Source organism: Ostrea edulis, chromosome 4 (assembly GCF_947568905.1).
Source record: "Ostrea edulis chromosome 4, xbOstEdul1.1, whole genome shotgun sequence".
Lineage (NCBI taxonomy): Eukaryota > Metazoa > Mollusca > Bivalvia > Ostreida > Ostreidae > Ostrea > Ostrea edulis.
The window spans coordinates 43,919,381-43,940,608 of NC_079167.1; the positions used below are offsets into that span (position 1 = coordinate 43,919,381).

At 35.4% G+C, this 21,228-nt stretch overlaps 1 protein-coding gene across 18 annotated transcripts in view; it reads left to right on the forward strand.

Moving 5' to 3' along the window:
• The first annotated feature begins 6,777 nt into the window (after window positions 1-6,777).
• The window catches only part of LOC125672077 (uncharacterized), a 48,226-nt gene continuing 33,775 nt past the window's right edge, over window positions 6,778-21,228 (forward strand). For 10 of the 18 annotated variants that reach the window (XR_007368845.2, XR_007368846.2, XR_008802428.1 and 7 more), the window contains exons 1-4: window positions 6,778-6,888; window positions 16,759-16,940; window positions 17,946-18,063; window positions 19,368-19,446. Coding sequence is in view for 7 of the 18 variants with exons in the window: in XM_048908169.2 (XP_048764126.2) it covers window positions 16,767-16,940; window positions 17,946-18,063; window positions 19,368-19,446 (371 nt within the window). In the remaining 11 variants the exon portion in view is untranslated. Of the gene's footprint in view, window positions 6,889-9,155; window positions 9,648-10,018; window positions 10,619-16,758; window positions 16,941-17,945; window positions 18,064-19,367; window positions 19,447-21,228 lie in introns of those variants that run through there. The other 8 variants (XR_008802432.1, XR_008802436.1, XR_008802433.1 and 5 more) reach the window with 6 other exon arrangements.

A 21,228-nucleotide genomic window follows, 5' to 3' on the forward strand; every position in this document is an offset into this window, starting at 1 on the left:
TATAAAACAAGAATTGTCTGAATTGGGATTAACTTATTTATGGGAAGAATCGGGAAGTGGCCAGAATACATACAAGGCTATTGAACAAAAAATGTTATATATATACATGTACATATATATATATATATATATATATATATATATATATATATATATATATTCATCTTTTGTAAATTCACCAAAATGTTTTTTTATATCAACACCTTAATGAATTTTTTTTTTACAGTTCTATCTTAAAAAACCGATTGATCCCAATGGAAAGAAATTTATAACAAAATTTCAGACGTCTTCACACTCTTTGAATATAAAAATATTTCAAGAAGTAATAAGATTTGTACATTTTGTAACATAAATGAGTTAAAAGAGAATTTCATTTTATTTTAAAATGTCCTTTTTATAACGATTTAAGAATTAAATAGGCCTATATCAAAACATGTTAAATATTACAAGAAATCCAGTGTCTTCGAATTAGTAAAACTTCTTAGTGTAAATAACACCAAAGAACTCAATAATTTAGGAAAGTTCCTACAACAGGCTACAAAATTTCGACCTTCGTGTAATTTATGAATATATATATATATATATATATAGCACTAAATAATCACAACTAGGTACTGAAAATTTTCGCCTCAGCCCGGGGTCGAACCAGCGACGTACGGCACCCACCGCCTAGCAAGATTATCAAACCAGTGCGTAAGTCCACTCGACCACAACGACTTCCGACCCCGGGCTGAGGCGAAAATTTTCAGTACCTAGTTGTGATTATTTAGTGCTTTATATATTAATTAATTGATTTTCACATGTATCGTTTAGATCCTAGGGGTAAACGTAAGGTTGGGTGTTATAATTGTTTGTTTGTGCTTTATATATATATATATATATATATATATATATATATATATATATATAAAGCACAGAAATAGAAATGAACTCTTAAAGGGACTGGTTCACGATTTTTGATAAAAATATTTTTCATTTTTTATGTTAAACATTAGAAATATAGCTCATTTAATGTTGACAGCCAAAATTTTGACCTTCTGAATGCAAGAATAAAAGTAATATTTTAGCCTTGAATATGTGTTATGTAAACAAAGACTCGAGTCTATTTATGTAAACAAACAAACAAGTGAAATATTGATTTTGCAATATAATGCATCTTAATTTTGCATAGTAACAAATTTTAACTTTTAGATGACACATTTCACCCCAAAAATGCTTGAAATGTGAAAGATATAATAATACTTAGATCGATATCCATTTCTTTTGAAATTTCGTAAACAATAGCATACCGCAATCTTTGTTTACAAAACAAATAATAAACTCTCTAAAATGAGTTTCTGTGATGATGTATAACCTTAATTTTCATGTAAAATCTTTCAAACACATTAGACAGTAGATTTTGATCATTAAAAGTGAAAAACAAAATTTTGGGTAAAATCGTGAGTCAGTCTCTTTAGTCTTAAATGAACATAACTGCCCTAAGTGAAGAAATATTTAATAAAAAGCACAGAAAATTTCACTTCATTTCGATACCCTTTCCGCCCCTACCCGCGGGGTTGAACTTACGACCCGCAGAAATAAATCTCTTAGCAGCATGTAACCAGCGCGCTAGACCGATCGACCATCTGCTTTCGATGACGATGGAATTCTCGCCACGCTGTCACACGCTACACGGTCATTGAGAATGGAAATGGGATGCAGTTATTTAACGTACGTTTTAAGAGGATCATACATGATACACAGATCGGTTAAATTGGCTACTAGTAACCAGCTACTAGTAACTGGCTACTTAAAAAGAGAAAAGTTGGCTACTAGTAGCCAGCTACTTGAACCAGGAAAAGTTAGCTACTAGTAGCCAGCTACTAAAAGTAAGAAAAGTTAGCTACTCGTAGCCAGCTACTACCAAATATAAAAGTTATAATTACTGATAGTCAGCTACCAGATAAAGGTTAATGAGTTTGAAAATTATTATCTAACAGATTTATTTCTAAAGAGGACGAGGAGTCGTATGAAATTTCATGCTCAATTATCCCCAATTACATAACGTTGCAATGCAAAATACGAATAAACTTTTTCAACTGAGTGTTTACTTTAAAAATGATACGGATTGAATTCAGACCTTCATTCATTTGATATACCATCCATTTTGAGATATCTGCTACGTTTACAATTTGATTCGAGTTACCCTGAAATTTCAACATTTGTGTGAATACCGTAAGAAACTTTATGTTTGTATTAGATATCTGACGAATTTACGACTATACATATGGCAAGTGATAGATGGTGTTTTGATACGCCACGAATTTTCAGATATCGCTCTTTAGGAAATCAGTTACCTATACATTTTGATTACCGGTACAATAAAATTTCAAGATCTGTGTGAATACTCCGTGTTTATATCATAACTAACTTACAACGATACGTATGGCGAGTAGTATCGTGATATGTCATGAATTTTGAGATATCACGCTTAAGGAAGTCAACTACTTATACCTTTTGATGGCAGGTAACCTGAAATTTCAAGTTTTTCGCAAATATCTTAAGGCATGTTATGTTTGTATTAGATATCTCATTAATTTACCAATATTCATGTGAAGAGGTGTGGTATTAGATATCTTCATCAGCCATCAATTTTCAGATATCACCATTAAGGAAGTCAGCTACTTATACCTTTTGATTCCTTGTAACCTGAAATTTCAAGATTTTCGTAGATATCTTAAGGCAATTTGTGTTTATATCAGATATCTGACTAATTTACAACTATCAAAGTGAAGAGGAGTGATACTAGGTATCTTGATATGCCATCAATTTTCAGATATCACCCATAAGGAAGTCAGCTACATATACCTTTTGATTCCAGGTAGTCTAAAATTTCAGGTTTTTCGCAAACATCTTAAGGAACTCTGTCTTTGTATTAGATATCTCATAAATTTACCATCTCACATATGACAAGTAATGATATTAAGTATCTTAATATGCCATCAATTTTCAGATATCACGTTTAATGAAGTCAGCTACTTATAACTTTTGATTCCAGGTAACCTGAAATTTCAATTTTTTCATAAATATCTTAAAGGACTCCTTGTTTGTATTAGATATCTGACTAATTTACAACTATCCATGTGAAGTGGAGTGGTATTAGGTATCTTGATATGCCAACAATTATCAGATATCACCCTTAAGGAAGTCAGCTACTTATACTTTTTGATTGCAGGTAACATGAAATTTCAAGTTTTTTATCAATATTTTAAGGAAGTCTGTGTTTGTATTAGATATATGACTAATTTACAATTATTTTCGTGAATAGGAGTGATATTAGATATCTTGACATGCCATCAATTTTCAGATATCACCCATAAGGAAGTCAGCTACTTATACCTTTTCATTGCAGGTAACCAGAAAATTCAAGCTTTTAGAAAATATTTTAAGGAGCTCCGTGTTTGTTTTAGATATCTGATTAATTTACCAATGCACATATGACAAGTTCTGATATTAGGTATTTTGATATAACATCAATTTTGAGATATCACGCTTAAGGAAGTCAGCTACTTATACCTTTTGATTCCTGGTAACCTGAAATTTCAAGTTTTTCATAAATATCTTACAGAACTCTGTGTTTGTATTAGATATCTGACTAATTTACAACTATCCATGTGAAGTGGAGTGGTATTAGATATCTTGATATGCCATCAATTTTGAGATATCACGCTTAAGGAAGTCATCTACTTATACCATTTGATTCTAGGTAACCTGAAATTTCAAGTCTTCCGTACATATTTTAAGGAACTCAGCGTTTCTATTAGATATCTGACTAATTTACAATTATCCACGTGAAGAGGAGTGATATTAGATGTCTTGATATACCATCAATTTTCAGATATCACGCTTAAGGAAGTCAGCTACTTATACTTTTTGATCCTAGATAACCTAAAATTTCAGGTTTTTCGAAAATATCCCAAGGAACTCTGTGTTTGTGTTAGATATATCTCATTGATTTGCCATCTCACATATTACAAGGAATGATATTAGGTATCTTGATATGCCATCAATTTTCAGATATCACCCTTAAGGAAGTCAGCTACTTATACCTTTTGATTCCTGGTAACCTGAAATTTCAACTTTTTCGTAAATATCTTAAGTAACTCTGCCTTTGTATTAGATATCTGACTAACTTACAACTATCCACATGAAGAGGAGTGATATTAGTTATCTATATGTACAATTAATTTTCAGATATCACCCTTAAGGAAGTCAGCTACTTATACCTTTTGATTCTAGGTAACTTGAAATTTCAAGTTTTCCGTAAATATCTGGAGGAACTCTGCGTTTGTATTAGATATCTGACTAACTTACAACCATCCACGTGAAAAGGAGTGATATCAGGTATCTTGATACCTATTATCACACCTCTTCACGTAGATAGTAGTTAACTAGTCAGATATCTAACACAAACATACTAATACAGAGTTTCTTAAGCTATATACAGAACAATTTAAATTTCAGGATGTCTGGAATCAAAAGGTATAAGTAGCTGACTTCGTCGAACGTGATATCTGAAAATTGATTGCATATCAAGACACTTCATATAAAGCCCTGTAATATCGGCAAAAAAATTAGTCAGATATCTAACATATCTATCTGAAAATTGATGGCCTATCAAGATATTTGACATCACTCCTCTTCACGTGGATAGTAGATAATTAGTCTGATATCTAATACAACACACAGTTCCTTAAAAGATATCTACAAAACATTTGAAATTTCAGGTAACCAGGAATCAAAAAGTATAAGTAGCTAACTTCCTTAAGCGTGATATCTGAAAATTGATGGCATATCAAGATAACTAATGCCACTCCACTTCACATTGATAGTTGTAAATTAGTCAGATATCTAATACAAACACAGAGTTCTTTAAGATATTTATGAAAAACTTGAAATTTCAGGTTACCAGGAATCAAAAGGTATAAGTAGCTGACTTCCTTAAGCGTGATATCTCAAAATTGATGTTATATCAAGATACCTAATATCAGAACTTGTCATATGTGCATTGGTAAATTAATCAGATATCTAAAACAAACACGGAGCTCCTTAAAATATTTTCTAAAAGCTTGAATTTTCTGGTTACCTGCAATGAAAAGGTATAAGTAGCTGACTTCCTTATGGGTGATATCTGAAAATTGATGGCATGTCAAGAATACCTAATATCACTCCTCTTCACGTGGATAATTGTAAATTAGTCATATATCTAATACAAACACAGACTTCCTTAAAATATTGATAAAAAAAACTTGAAATTTCATGTTACCTGCAATCAAAAAGTATAAGTAGCTGACTTCTTTAAGGGTGATATCTGATAATTGTTGGCATATCAAGATACCTAATACCACTCCACTTCACATGGATAGTTGTAAATTAGTCAGATATCTAATACAAACACAGAGTTCTTTAAGATATTTATGAAAAAAAATGAAATTTCAGGTTACCAACGAATCAAAAGTTATAAGTAGCTGACTTCCTTAAACGTGGTATCTGAAAATTGATGGCATAATAAGATACTTAATATCATTCCTTGTCATATGTGAGATGGTAAATTTATGAGATATCTAATAGAAAGATATACTTCCTTAAGATGTTTGCGAAAAACCTGAAATTTTAGACTACCTGGAATCAAAAGGTATATGTAGCTGACTTCCTTATGGGTGATATCTGAAAATTGATGGCATATCAAGATACCTAGTATCACTCCTCTTCACTTTGATAGTTGTAAATTAGTCAGATATCTGATATAAACACAAATTGCCTTAAGATATCTACGAAAATCTTGAAATTTCAGGTTACCAGGAATTAAAAGGTATAAGTAGCTGACTTCCTTAATGGTGATATCTGAAAATTGATGGCTGATGAAGATATCTAATACCACACCTCTTCACATGAATATTGGTAAATTAATGAGATATCTAATACAAACATAACGTGCCTTAAGATATTTGCGAAAAACTTGAAATTTCAGGTTACCTGCCATCAAAAGGTATAAGCGTGATATCTGAAAATTCATGACATATCACGATACCCAATATCACTACTCGCCATACGTATCGTTGTAAGTTAGTTAAATATATGATATAAACACGGAGTATTCACACAGATCTTAAAATTTCATTGTACCGATAATCAAAATGTATAAGTAACTGATTTCCTAAAGAGCGATATCTGAAAATTCGTGGCGTATCAAAACACCATCTATCACTTCTTGCCATATGTATAGTCGTAAATTCGTCAGATATCTAATACAAACATAAAGTTTCTTACGGTATTCACACAAATGTTGAAATTTCAGGGTAACTCGAATCAAATTGTAAACGTAGCAGATATCTCAAAATGGATGGTATATCAAATGAATGAAGGTCTGAATTCAATCCGTATCATTTTTAAAGTAAACACTCAGTTGAAAAAGTTTATTCGTATTTTGCATTGCAACATTGATCAGGATTGGATGGAAACAATGCGTCAAACCTTGTTTCCAATGCAAAAAAAAAAAAGACCCCCCCCCCTAAACCCCTAAACAAAATACATTTTAAACAAAATAAATACTAATACAATAAAAAAAATATGTTTCTATTTCTAAAAAAAAAAAGATATATATAGAATAACATATTAATCCCGCACAAACGCATGACCCCTTAGTACTTGCATATCACCTACTGACCGCCTTCTGGCGGCCGATAAAGAACACGTAAATAGGTTACAATCTACTGTCAACTGCGCTTTTCAGGGGAAATACGGTAAAAATCTCCGAAAGCGTGATCACGTGTTCAAACAAAACAACATGGCGATATTGGGTAATCATGAGAATTGTGTATGGAATCAATTAGGTTTCTTTAATTAATGGTAAGAGGTTTTTATGTATTTGAGTGAAATAATTAAGTCAGCTGTCTAAATGCTGGACACGCGTTGCTGTGATAGCACTCCTCACGACTCGCGTCTCGGTGTCCGGAACATTGGGGTAGTTTTACCTTTAGAAGTGTGTAGGCTTGACTATTCAAATTTTATGTGGAATTTCTGCTTTTAAATAGATCTTGTGTGTCATCCCAAACAAATTTGGAATTTTTTGTTTATAGCTGTCCTATGCAATTCTATTTAGCAAAAAGTACGCAGTGATAAATTAAAATTAAATAGCCTATTAAAAAAATATTGATAATTGAAAATTTGAGATGTGTTTTATTGTAAAATTGTTGTCTGTACCAAAATAATGTATGAAATTTATATACCTATTCATGATCTAACTTAGTGTTGTTATACCCCCCCCCCCCCCCCAAAAAAAAACCAACCCAAAATATAATGTCGAATGTCAGGTGAAGTATCGCTAGGACCTTCCTTTCCTTTATATGTTGAATGTGAGTATAAGTTTCCTGATAGATCAATTATCTTTCAAAGTTTTCAACAATCCATAATTTAGAACCAATCATTTTGCTTCAACAGATATGTAGAAAATGAAGACTGACTGACAATATAATGATTTTGTGATGTTTTGGGGAAAATTTCCCTTTTTGTCATTTACTCTTCATTCACAGGATACGTGGGGCTTCAGGGGGTTAAATATTTTTTCTTTTTTCATTCAGCTGACCTTTTACCTCTCTGCATGATAGTATTCTTTCCCATTCGGGCAGATTATAACATATTAAAAGTCATCCCCCAGGTCCAGAAAATTTAGTTCCAGTTATATTAGATTTTTCAAAGATACTATATTAAAGAATTGAATATTTGAATTTTATTTCATATGATATTCATGGATTTCAGAGATCAATGATTCACAAAATGATTGTGACAATTAAAAATACAAGCACCACCTCAGTATTAAGGAGTCTATAGGCCCTTGGGGCAATACATGATGTGTGACACCACCACTATGTCAGATTTACATTCGCAAATAAATATTGTATCTAAAGTGAGAGAAATGAATGCTGAGGAGTGAGATGAACATTATCAATTTATTCAACTGATGCAATTATGTGTAAGCTCTCTATCAATGTAACCTTTACAGATAATAAAATGAGAACCTCTGATCAATTAGAATTCCCGGTCATATCAAAGATCTTCATCAATGTAACCTTTACTAATAGTGAAATCAATTAGAATTTCCAGTCATATCAAAGATCTTTCAAATTGCTAATATTTCCAGTAACTTTTTATGACATGCTAAAAACATGATAAAAAAAAAAAAGTATGTGAATTTAAAACTTGTAATATTTTTTTCGTCTCATTAATATGAAATATGTTGAAAAGTCTTGTTGACTTCCATAATGCAGGTTTACTGAAAAAGGAGCACAATATAATGGTTGATTCACTCTGGTACTCTGAAAGCAAACAGCTTATTGTCTGTGATATTATTCAGTTTAAGTTAGAATATACCAACAAGTAAACTATGGGGAAGCTGCTTCATAATGCATGTGTTTGGTATAGCGTACACACATATATATATATATGTATTGCCAGTCGTTGTGGCCGAGTGGACTTGCGCACTGATTTGACAGTCTTGCTAGGCGGTGGGTGCCGTAGGTCACTGGTTCAACCCCGGGCTGGGGTGAAAATTTTCAGTACCTAGTTGTGATTATTTAGTGCTTTATATATTAATTGATTGATTATCACATGTATCGTTTAGATCCTAGGGGTTAATGTAAGGTTGGGTGTTATAATTGTTTGTTTGTGCTTTCTATATATATATATTTTATATATATATATATATATATATATATATATATATATATATATGTACATACATGTATATGTATGTATTTGTACAGTCTATACATGGTATGAATGCTTTTGTTAAAATTGTACGTACCCCCTGAGGGCCTTAATAATTGGTAATTGGTGTAAATGTTGAATTAGTGAAATGAAACTTTAAAATCTGGCATATAAAATTTGTTATGATAAATGCAATTAAACCTAATGTTCATGGTTGTATAAATATTTTTCTCCTGTGATAATTTCTTTTTCTGTCCTTCGTTTTCTGAAGAATTGATTAAATGTCAATTCTTTTCTCTGTCATTCAGCAAATAGTGAGGGTTTAAATGGAGTATTCATGATCCACAGATAGTGGCTGCAGTCTGAGCGGTGTGTGTAAGAGATTGGAGTTTAAAGTGTGTACATTTTTAAATGAATCACATTATTGAAATGTATATGATCAATGCAGCGCTCAGTGAACTCGTTTTTTTGGGATCGATATAAGGCAGGGGGTGATGGGATACCCGCTAACTCGTAAAAGTTTGTCTCTGCCCTTTTGTTATTATCGGCTTTCATGTGGGTCGCAACCAAAACTGAGGTGAATTGTTGCTTATGTAAATATCTTTTCAGGGTTCTCCTGTGTTCCGAAAGTCTAAAAGCTCTCAGGGATTTCATTTGTTGATATAATACACACTCTGAAATAGGCCTTTTTGTGCAGGATGAAAATTTTGCCTTTAAATTTATTTATTGCGAGCAGTTTAAAATTGGATGTTTTTTTAATGCACATGAAGTTGTGAGATAATTACGGAGAACTAGTGCTGTTACCGTTGCCATCATATGGTTGTCGTGGATTTTTACTTCAGTGGATTATGACCAAAGTGGAACATGAACCTAGAATTTTAGTATTGCTTTATCAGCACAAGGTAAATTTGTTATCATTAATTATTAAAACACTGCAATGTTATATTGCTGAGTAATGCCAGTAACCATTATGCTTTTGTTGATCATGTTGAAATGGCCTTTTCATGTTTAAAAAAAATGTCTACAAACTGTTTATTATAGTGAAATCATGGAATTACATGTCTACAGTGAATGATTTAGAAATGTAGAATTACTTCAGGTTTCCAAATCTGGTGTTGGCCTTTTTAGTAATTGGCAGAATTTATGGGCTTTTAGACCCTATATGTCAATAATGTGTGAATTAGTTGGGGTTAAATTGTCAGTTTTTTCATGGTTGGATGAGTTGTTCTCTTGTCATAGCAGTGTATACCCGGTCATTTTCAGGGGTAGGCCACCATTAAATGGTTGGTCTATATCGGCATGGTCCAATTGACATCTTGTCTACGCATTGTAAACAGCTTTTACAAGATAAATACGTTTTCTAAGGAATTATCACTTCAGTGGACTTAATGCCGTGGACAAGATTGTTTGAAAGTGATATGGCACAATGGGAAAACGACTAAATCACCTCTGACAATGTGTAAGGTAAACGTCAGATTTTAATGCAGTGATCTTGAATGGACATACACAGCAGTGTGTACAGAAATCCTTTTGTGGAATTGAATAAGAATAAAATAGTGATCAATGGATTGATATGCCTAGACCTGATTTGTGAGGCCATAAAACATGGGTGAAATATTTATGATTTTCATATTTCCCTGGACTTTGGAGTGCGGTGGTATGGAGAGTCTGTAATTCCGCGTAACATCGGGTGTGTGTGTGATAGAACACCACATTTATTTTCGAGGATTTACCTCTGGTGATTTACTTTTTCGTATATTCAATCTGATTCCTTGGATTTTAACAATGGCTGGACCATAAACCACGGGACTGGTATAGAATTCACAGACTTAACCCTCTGGTCGTCAAACCACGGGACTGAGGAAACTGAGAGGTATAGAATTCGCGAACTTTCTTATCTGATGTCGGAATGAAATCATTCCAGCAGATCTGAGTATTTTTCCATTTGTGTCATTAAAACCCTATCTGAATTTCAAAGTTTAAGGTTGTTGACTTGAATGACTTGTATTTGTTCAGAGACAGCAGTTATATAGGTGATTGATTAGATGAAGTTCAGGGTAATTCACCTCGTTAAAACACTGTGTACAGGCCGGTGATGGGGGTGTTATTTTGTTGGGAGGAAGAATTGGAGTTAATAGTCTTGAATTTCAGTTTAGGGATCCATGTAAATACCCAGGGTATATAATAATCAACATGTCACGTCAAATTGTCAGGGTATATAATATTCCACATGTCACGTCAAATACCCAGGGTATATAGTATTCCACATGTCACATCAAATTGTCAGGGTATATAATATTCAACATGTCACATCAAATACCCAGGATATATAATATTCCACATCTCATGTCAAATACCCAGGGTATATAATATTCCACAGGTCATGTTAAATAGTCAGCTAGGTTATAAACTATTCCATGGGTCATTTCAAATGGGAATAGAATATTCCTCAGATCAATTTAGATACCCAGGGCACCCTTGATTCCTCAGGTCGAGTCCTAGCTGTCAATACAATCCTCAGATCGAGTCCTATCAATACAATCCTCAGATCGAATCCATCAATACAATCCTCAGATCAATTCCTGTCAATACAATCCTCAGATCGAGTCCTATCAATACAATCCTCAGATCGAATCCATCAATACAATCTCAGACCGAGTCTCATCGATACAATCCTCAGATCGAGTCCCATCAATACAATCCTCAGATCAATTCCTCTCAATACAATCCTCAGATCAAGTCTCATCAATACAATCCTCAGATCGAATCCATCAATACAATCCTCAGACCGAGTCTCATCGATACAATCCTCAGATCAAGTCTCATCAATACAGTCCTCAGACCGAGTCTCATCAATACAGTCCTCAGACCGAGTGTCATCAATACAGTCCTCAGATCGAGTCCTGTCAATACAGTCCTCAGATCGAGTCCTGTCAATACAGTCCTCAGATCGAGTCCCGTCGATACAATCCTCAGATCGAGTCCCGTCAATACAATCCTCAGATCGAGTCCCGTCAATACAATCCTCAGATCGAGTCCCGTCAATACAATCCTCAGGTTGAGGCAGATTTGAGAGATTTTACAGGCTCTAGCACTACTGACTGTTGTCATAGGTTGTTACAAGACTTAGGATTATCAGGATATCTAAAAGATGTAAAATTCTGCAAAGTACTCTTCTGTCTACTAATTGGGGCTAGTATTATATCAATTTAGTGTGTAATAGGTATCACTTCCCTTAAAAAGAAATCAATATTGGGCACTTGAAGTTACAAAAAAATCACCAAACAGAAAAGAACCGTGTACCTACACAAGTAGATGTGATATCAAAGATCAGGGGGCATATTGTTTTTGTCATTCTGTCATTCAGTACTCAATTCTGTCAGAAATTTATACCCTCCCTAGCTTCCTGATAACTTGGGAGAAATTAAGAAATTGATATTTAACAAAATGATAGCAGTATATGATCGAGACCTTCTTATCATTACAAATGGTCCTAGCTTTTTGGGGACATATGTGTTTTATCACACACATCTTGTTTTATATATCATCAAACACCTGTGATAATAATTATCAACATTTTGTATAACATATTTATTTATTTTGTTTGTTTGATTATGTAATGAAAAGTAAATTTGGCAAGAATACAATGGTCACAGACTTGGTGACAATGTTCTGAAAATTATACCTGATGCGTGACAAAAGACTCGAAACGTACGCACAGGTATATTCTCACAGGTGTGGCCTGAGGTCAGAAATGGCTGTCTTAGCCTGTCTATTACATAATCGGCCATGGCTGGTGGGACTATGGAACTTAACTTCCAGCTGATTGTTCCATGCTACAGATCAACCTGACTTAAGCACTGCCTTCACAAGTCTAAAAACTAAATCTTATTATCTTCAACCACTGATTTTCACAACTACTTCAAATATTTACCTAGAAATCAAAATGGCTTTAGCTTCTAAAAGAAGATCAAATTTATTGGTCTTCAATCCAATATATGTATCTGGCATACTTCTTTATGGTGGGGTTGATATGGCTGTGAAACTTTAGTGGGGGTCGCAGTGGAATTCTGGGGGTTTGGAATGGAACATTTCGTGAGGGACGTGAATTGGTCAGATTACGATTTTTGTTCTGTGTTCGTGTTTTCTGACACTTGCTGTGTCTGTAAACTCAGATGTAGTGCTGTGTAAACATTGAATGCTTTGTTTTCTGTCAACGTGAGTCTTTTCTCAGCGGGCGTCTTCTGCTTTAGATGTATCCAAAAAAGATGGCTCTTACCTTATCATTAAGCAAGCATTTACGTTATCTCGGTTGAAGAGGTGAAAACATTTTAATGAAGTTTACAGGTTTTGGGGGTGTAGTTTGTGCAATTATTTTGTCTTTTGAAGGTAAGATACAGGACATGACATTTGTATCCAGGTAGCTCAGGGTCAACAGTAGTCTCTTGTTTACAGGGAATCAAAGGCATTCCTCAGAGAAAGCTACTCTGCCCTGAACCCTCTTCATCTTCTGTAAAATAGATAGTATTATCACAAAAAAGGGATGTTGTGTGCCATTGGTACCAGTAGATTTAGGCAGGGGTATAAAGTAGTACATTGCACTGTTAATGAGAATTTTATTCAAAGTGGATGCAGCTTACAACTTTAAGATGTACACAGTGAGTCTGGAAGATTGATAAGTAAATGCTAATGGACTATTTTTGGAACCACGCATGCAGGTGTTACTTAGACATGTATGTATGCGAGAACATGTACCGGTAAATGAAGGTTTGTGATGAATAATTGATACAACAATCGGAGCAGAACGAGGTTATTCCTAAATTATTACTGTCAGGAGCAGAGCCATTCTTTGATTAACACTCTCATCCTATTCACTGTCTATTTTGATGCTTAGTTGAAAAATTTCTTTTTTGCATATATTTCATTTTGTTAGGGTTTGTTTAGTATTTTCAGTACATAAACTGGGTTGTTAAACAGGATATTGCAATATGTGAATTTTTTTTTTATTATTCTGTGTAACTTGAGAAAAGGATTTTGGAGTATAAACTTGGTGTATAGTTTTGTCTGTGCCTGGGTAATAAAACTCGTTGAGTTGTGATCGAGTGTATATTTAAACCTTATGTACAATGTGAAAACAGGAAAGTTTGATATGATGCAATACGTAAGGCAGTATTGTTCAGCTAGGTACAGATGGAATAATAGAAAAGGTAGCATTTTTAAAGTGTTAGATAATTTAATCATGATAACAAAAAACTCCAAACTGTATCTATCGATCAGTCAGCTGGAACTTTGTACTTTGAATGCAGATATGCAGACACGCATTCATAGATTGGTAATAAACTTTGAGGTCTAAGAGGGATTTGCAGGATCTCGTCAATTTATAGATAGGTTCTGTAACTTATGAGAGTACTTTGAAATAGTTTGTATTTTGACTTTTGTAGGTAAGTTAGAATTTCTAAAGCAATGCTTGAAATGTTGACAATGAGAGGGAAAGGTTTATGTGACACAGACAGCTAACTTTTAGTGTAGACGTTCCTGCCGTTCCCAGGGGTTTATGTGACCCACAGACAGCTAGCTTTTAGTGTGTGACGTTCCTGCCGTTCCCAGGGGTTTATGTGACCCACAGACAGCTAGCTTTTAGTGTGTGACGTTCCTGCCATTCCCAGGGGTTTATGTGACCCACAGACAGCTAGCTTTTACTAGTGTGTGACGTTCCTGCCGTTCCCAGGGGTTTATGTGACCCACAGACAGCTAGCTTTTACTAGTGTGTGACGTTCCTGCCGTTCCCAGGGGTTTATGTGACCCACAGACAGCTAGCTTTTAGTGTGTGACGTTCCTGCCGTTCCCAGGGGTTTATGTGACCCACAGACAGCTAGCTTTTAGTGTGTGACGTTCCTGCCGTTCCCAGGGGTTTATGTGACCCACAGTCAGCTAGCTTTTAGTGTGTGACGTTCCTGCCGTTCCCAGGGGTTTATGTGACCCACAGTCAGCTAGCTTTTAGTGTGTGACGTTCCTGCCATTCCCAGCTTAAACCTCTTGACTTGGGCAGTATACTTGGGACACTCCTTTCCAAATTTTTATTAAACATTCCAAATGATAAATAAGATCAGCATGTAAGTGCAAGTCATCAGTCTTAATTCCACATCAAATATAGTATTTAGGACTTACAATCAGTTTGTGAGATAGGAACTCGTGTAAAATTACGGATTTAGTGTTAGTGGGCAAGAGTCCACAAGATAACGCTCCGGTGATTGGACAGTGGTGGGAGAACTTTGGCAGCATATGTCCAAATGACACTGGTAATAGCTCTCCGAAATATGTCTTGAGCTGTCATTTTCAAATGACAGTCTTGCACGTTTTCTCTTTGAGGATTAGAGTACGCTGTGTTTTGTCGGAATTAAATCGCATTGTGTCTGGTGTTTGTTGTGGCAGGATTGTAAATCAACATTGACTCAACACTTAGGGGCCGACACAATGTTGGTACCCCCACCGATACCAACAGGTGTACAGTATAACCATCGGGGTGTGAATCAGCAACGCGTGGAATTACTTCGATACGAATAAAATGTACGCAATTTGAAGTCTTTGCACTTGAATTTATTTATAAACAATCTCATTATTTCTATAGTGCATAATGTGTGTACCTAAGGTATAATTAAATATTGATGTTTGGTGGGTCTTAAATCCCAATTATCTACTTATTCATGAATACCAATATTTTTAATTAGTGATGGAGAGCCATATTGAGATTTTTCAATAGTAAATGTGAATTGTAAGAAACAAAGCCTCTCAACAAGTACTGTACTGACTCCATAGTACGAGCGACTAAATTATCAATAAAGGAACTAATTCTCACACGGAGCACCTGTCAATTACACGATAGGATGACAAAATGTTGGATATGGACACTGTTTAATTTTAGTGCATGCTTTCTCTCCTACATGTATATATAGTTGGCTTATATTGGAGTGATTTTCTGATTCCTCCGATTCCTGCTAATTTTAGGAATATCGATCTTCAGATATTGGACTTGGAAACAATGTCTAATGCCGTCAAGATTCGTCTCGTTGCTTGATCAATAGAAAATTGGCAGGTCATTAGTTGCATTTGACGGTTTAGAATTTAAACATATTTGGCCAAATTGAGGGGAAGTGTGTGTGTTAAAAATGTTCACTCTGTGTCTTGTGTTTCTGTATTGTAGAGCGTCTGTTTCACTTAACGTAGTTTCAGGGTAGATAATGGCAGCTATTCACTTGACGTACTTTCAGGGGAAATAATGGCAGCTGTTCACTTGTCGTACTTTCAGGGGAGATAATGGCAGCTATTTACTTGTCGTACTTTCAGGGGAGATAATGGCAGCTATTCACTTAACGTACTTTCAGGGGAGATAATGGCAGCTATTCACTTGTCGTACTTTCAGGGGATATAATGGCAGCTATTCACTTGTCGTACTTTCAGGGGAGATAATGGCAGCTATTCACTTGACGTACTTTCAGGGGAGATAATGGCAGGATTTGTGTGTTTAGCTGTCTTGTCTCAGTGCCGTTGATTGTATTTTTGTTTGTAAAATTGTGCGCTTTAATTATAAATTTTGATTTATGATAAGGACATATACAAGTCGTTTCTCAATAATGTACATAATATAATGTTTCGTGACATTTCACTTGCATTCTATCTCGTTTCTACAAAAAACCTTGGGGTATATTACCATGTCTGTTTTAGAGTTAGGGTATTTTGATAGTTGCTGGTTGTTGCAAGTAAATATGTAAAGTAAGCTCTTAAATGGACATTATTGAACATTGCAAAGAAGGTGAGAAAATCTTTGGAATAATCGGTTATTGAACCCGTGACCCTTTCATTATTAGTTATAGGTGATCTAACCACTTAGCTACACAGGCCAATATAAAAAGAATGGTAATATGTACTACAATATAAAATTTGAGCCTATTTTAGATATCTTGCAAGAACTCTCCATATCAAGGAGATGAAAAAAAGTTTGTATTTTACATTCAGGGTAGATAATGGCAGGATTCGTAAAGAAATGCCCGTGTTTGAGGCCGAAGATTCAGGAAGAAATTTACGAGTTGGATTATCGACACTGCAATCTTACCGATGTCCCAGCCCAGGTGTTCAACTTTGAGCGGACATTAGAGGAACTTTACTTGGATAACAACCAGATACAGGATCTACCCAGGGTAAGCCAGGGTTATACAACAGATACAGGATCTACCCAGGGTAAGCCAGGGTTATACAACCAGATACAGGATCTACCCAGGGTAAGCCAGGGTTATACAACAGATACAGGATCTACCCAGGGTAAGCCAGGGTTATACAACCAGATACAGGATCTACCCAGGGTAAGGCAGGGTTATACAACCAGATACAGGATCTACCCAGGGTAAGCCAGGGTTATACAACCAGATACAGGATCTACCCAGGGTAAGCCAGGGTTATACAACCAGATACAGGATCTACCCAGGGTAAGCCAGGGTTATACAACCAGATACAGGATCTACCCAGGGTAAGCCAGGGTTATACAACCAGATACAGGATCTACCCAGGGTAAGCCAGGGTTATACAACCAGATACAGGATCTACCCAGGGTAAGGCAGGGTTATACAACCAGATACAGGATCTACCCAGGGTAAGGCAGGGTTATACAACAGATACAGGACCTACCCAGGGTAAGCCAGGGTTATACAACCAGATACAGGATCTACCCAGGGTAAGGCAGGGTTATACAACCAGATACAGGATCTACCCAGAGTAAGGCAGGGTTATACAACAGAAACAGGACCTACCCAGGGTAAGGCAGGGTCAGAGGGACACTTTATAATTAGTTGTATCTACAATGTTGCTGGGTTTTAAGTTACTAAGTTTTCCTGTAAATTTCACGGTCAGAGGACACTTTATTTTAAATTGTATTAACAAATGTTGCCCCAGGTTTTCAATTAGTTACATAAGTTTCCCTGTAATTTTCCCCATAGGGTCAAAATTCATAGATTTCCATTGAAATAAGTCCGTAATATAAGACTGCATGGATTAAAGTGTATGATTCAGTTACAAACTTACATATTGTATAATGACTTACAACTTCTCAACTTTAAGTTTAAAACTTAAATGTTTGTGTATACACTGACTATCACATAAGAAAGTCGGATCTACATCATTCATTTTAAAGTTGATGTTTATTATTTTAGGAGTTGTTTTGTTGCCATGGTATCAGGAAGCTGTGTTTAAGTAATAATGAAGTGACCAATATTCCGCCGGCCATTGGGAGTCTGATCAACTTGGAGGATTTAGACGTCAGCAAAAACGGCAAGTCATAAATGACACTCACTGAAAAAATAATTTGTAATGTAACTGAAAATAACTGTGTTGTAACTGCCACTAAACAGTACAGCATATTGTCCTGTTGTGGAACGGGGGGGGGGGGGGGGGGGGGTCAATCTAACTGGACATCTGTAAGAGAATTGATATTGTGATTATGGGTGTAACTACAGTAATTGAAGAATGACAACAATTTCTTTTTTTTCCCCTGATTTTGGCATGAGTACAGTATGTGATAAGCACATAATATTATAAAAACTGTCAGATGAAAGCATGAACAGCTTATGAACTCCTTTGTAGAACTTCTGAGTTACTTATGATGTATGTGAATTGCATGCAAATGAAGATACCCTGCTGACTTAATCTTTGTCTGAAATAGGCTTTGCTTTTTAGTGAGACAGTTTTCAGTTTCATTGTGGACATTCATAATTTATGTCTGAAATGCAGTAGGAATCACGTGTTTAAAATGGAGGTATGTTTAATATTGAGCTAGAACATCTGTTTTGACAGTATTATTGATTTAACTCCCTCAAAATACTAAACGCTGTGCACAGGTTTCCAACAAAGGGATAAACCCTGAACAAAAAATAGTTATCACATAAAACTGCTACTGGTGTTTCAATGCTGACCTGAGTACCACTCAAACAATGACCTAGTTATCACATAAAACTGCTACTGGTGTTTCAATGCTGACCTGAGTACCGCTCAAACAATGACCTAGTTTTAATGTACTAAGACATTGTAGGAGATTGGTTGAGGTTTGACTGTCAAATTTTGGAGATTTTTTGTTTTTATGCCCCCCTGTGTTAGTCCAAGTCTTTTCTTAAGAACCCTTTGCTTGACAGACATTAGGGAGGGGGTGGGGGTGTGACTGTCGGATTTAGAGAGGATTTTTTTAGGGAGAGTAAACAGTTTGTATATGATATGAAAAGCTTTGTTTTTCAACAAATGCTTAAAATGCTGGGTTTATTTACATCTTTAACAATGTAATATTTGTCATGGCTACAGATTCATGTGGATAAAATGAATAAATGAATATTTATACGGTATTTACATACATACAAACATACATACATAATCGGCTTTGTGATGTTCCAATTGCAATTTTTGATAATGACTGTGCAGTTTTTCTGTATGTATACCTCTCTGTAACTGAACAAATCTCAAGAACTTTGTATTTATTTCTCATTTGTTGTCTCTGTAACTGAACGAATCTCAAGAACTTTGTATTTATTTGTCATTTGTTGTCTCTGTAGAACTTTGTATTTATTTGTCATTTTTTGTTGTCGTAGGTATCATAGATATCCCAGAAAACATCAACTGCTGTAAATGTCTGAGGGCCGTCAACGCCAATGTAAATCCGCTCGGAAAGTAAGTACCACCCTTTGATTGCTTGTAGCTGGGCATCGCGAGTTTGTACCTTGGGTATGAGAGAGTGGGTTGATATTCTACTTAAGAATGTCTGTCTCACAGATCTGTATCAAACTTTTCCCATGTAGGCCCTGATCACCGAGTAACTAAAGCAACACCAGTAGTAGACATTGATCTTCATGATCCTGCCATTTTGTTTCTCTTTCATTGAACATTAGGTGACGTGAAATACCGGACCAACTGCACTCGATCTCTTGATTGTGTGACATAATGATTGCATTAGACTTGTGTTTAATCGCCTGATTTAAATTTCATCATTATCCACACCATGTAATTTTCTGCATGGCTAACACCTTTCACACAGAAGAATGTGTTCACTGGGTTACCTCTGTGTTTGTGAGAATGATCAGTTTCTGCATTCATTTGTTACCTGTATGTCATCAGCAGAATCGGGGCACCTGTTGTGAGGGGTCCTCAAACGGGGTCCAGCCGAGGGAATCCTAATATTGAGGTGAAAAGCGGCCGTGTAATCCGAGTTTTGTAAGAGTCTGTATTAGAAAACTGTATAAAGTGGATCTTTATTGGATTATTCTCAGGCTATTAAAAACAAAATTCCTTTAATTCTAAAGATCTGTGTCATACTGGGTACTTCAACAGTGACTGGAGCGTAATCAGCCACACTTCACGAGAGCCAGTGAAATTGCGGCCCTTAGTGTCGAGGACCGCATGTATAGATTGATTTCTTCAGAATACAGTTGTGTATCTACAGGTCAACTATTCAAGAAAGCCTAAATATTATTTATGTCACGATAAAATTAGAATGCAGTCCTGTTTAACGAGTTGCACCTGTATAAACTTGCAGATAAATCATTCTAATTGGTCAGAATGTCATAAACATTCCTTGAATGGCTGTCATCACCTCTTTTCAAATTGGCAACATTAGAGAAATTGGTTTTCTCACTTCACAATGTTCTACAAGATGTTTTTATGAAATAGATCTTTTATAAAAATTCATCCGGGCATTAACATACATTAATGATACTCTGAGAAAAAATGAAACTTGTCAGGATTTATTTGCACTGACTGCAATGCATTGCCAGTGAAGCCACTTAATTTTCAGATGTTCTGATAATTAAACATTCGACAGTAATTAACATCATTAGATAGTAAATTGTATAAAAACTTTGCAAGGAGTGGAATCACTGAGTTTTTGATTATGTAAACCCCTGCAAAGTTTGAGGGAGATACAGTATAATTTGTCCAAACCAGCCTCTGAGTACTCCGGCGCTCTGTCAATTCCGGCCACAAAATATAGTCCCTAACATTTCTTTAACAAATCCTTTATTAATAATTCCCTGTACTCCGGATACTGCGTATTCTGTATATCGGCCGGCTTACACAGTCCCAACTGCTATTAATTAACTTTAATTATCCTGTGTAAACCGGCCCCTCGATGATACACCACCCTAATTGTTGCGGTCAATTGTATTCGGTGTACAGAAGGTCCCAACTGCTCGTAATTAGCTCTAATTATCGCATTTAAACCAGCCACTCCACGATGACCAACCTGTCGGTATTCTGTCGATCACACTCGGTGTACACAAAGGGTGTCTCAAGGGAAGCCACAGGTAAGTAAAAGAGTGCAACTGGCGATGAGTCGCGATCAGTTTAAAATAAAACCTGATTTTTAGGGGGTACACTTTTCAATTATGACAGCACCACACATGAGGTAATGGCGCCCTCCCCCTAACGACAGAGACGAGAACTGACATTAAAAGACAA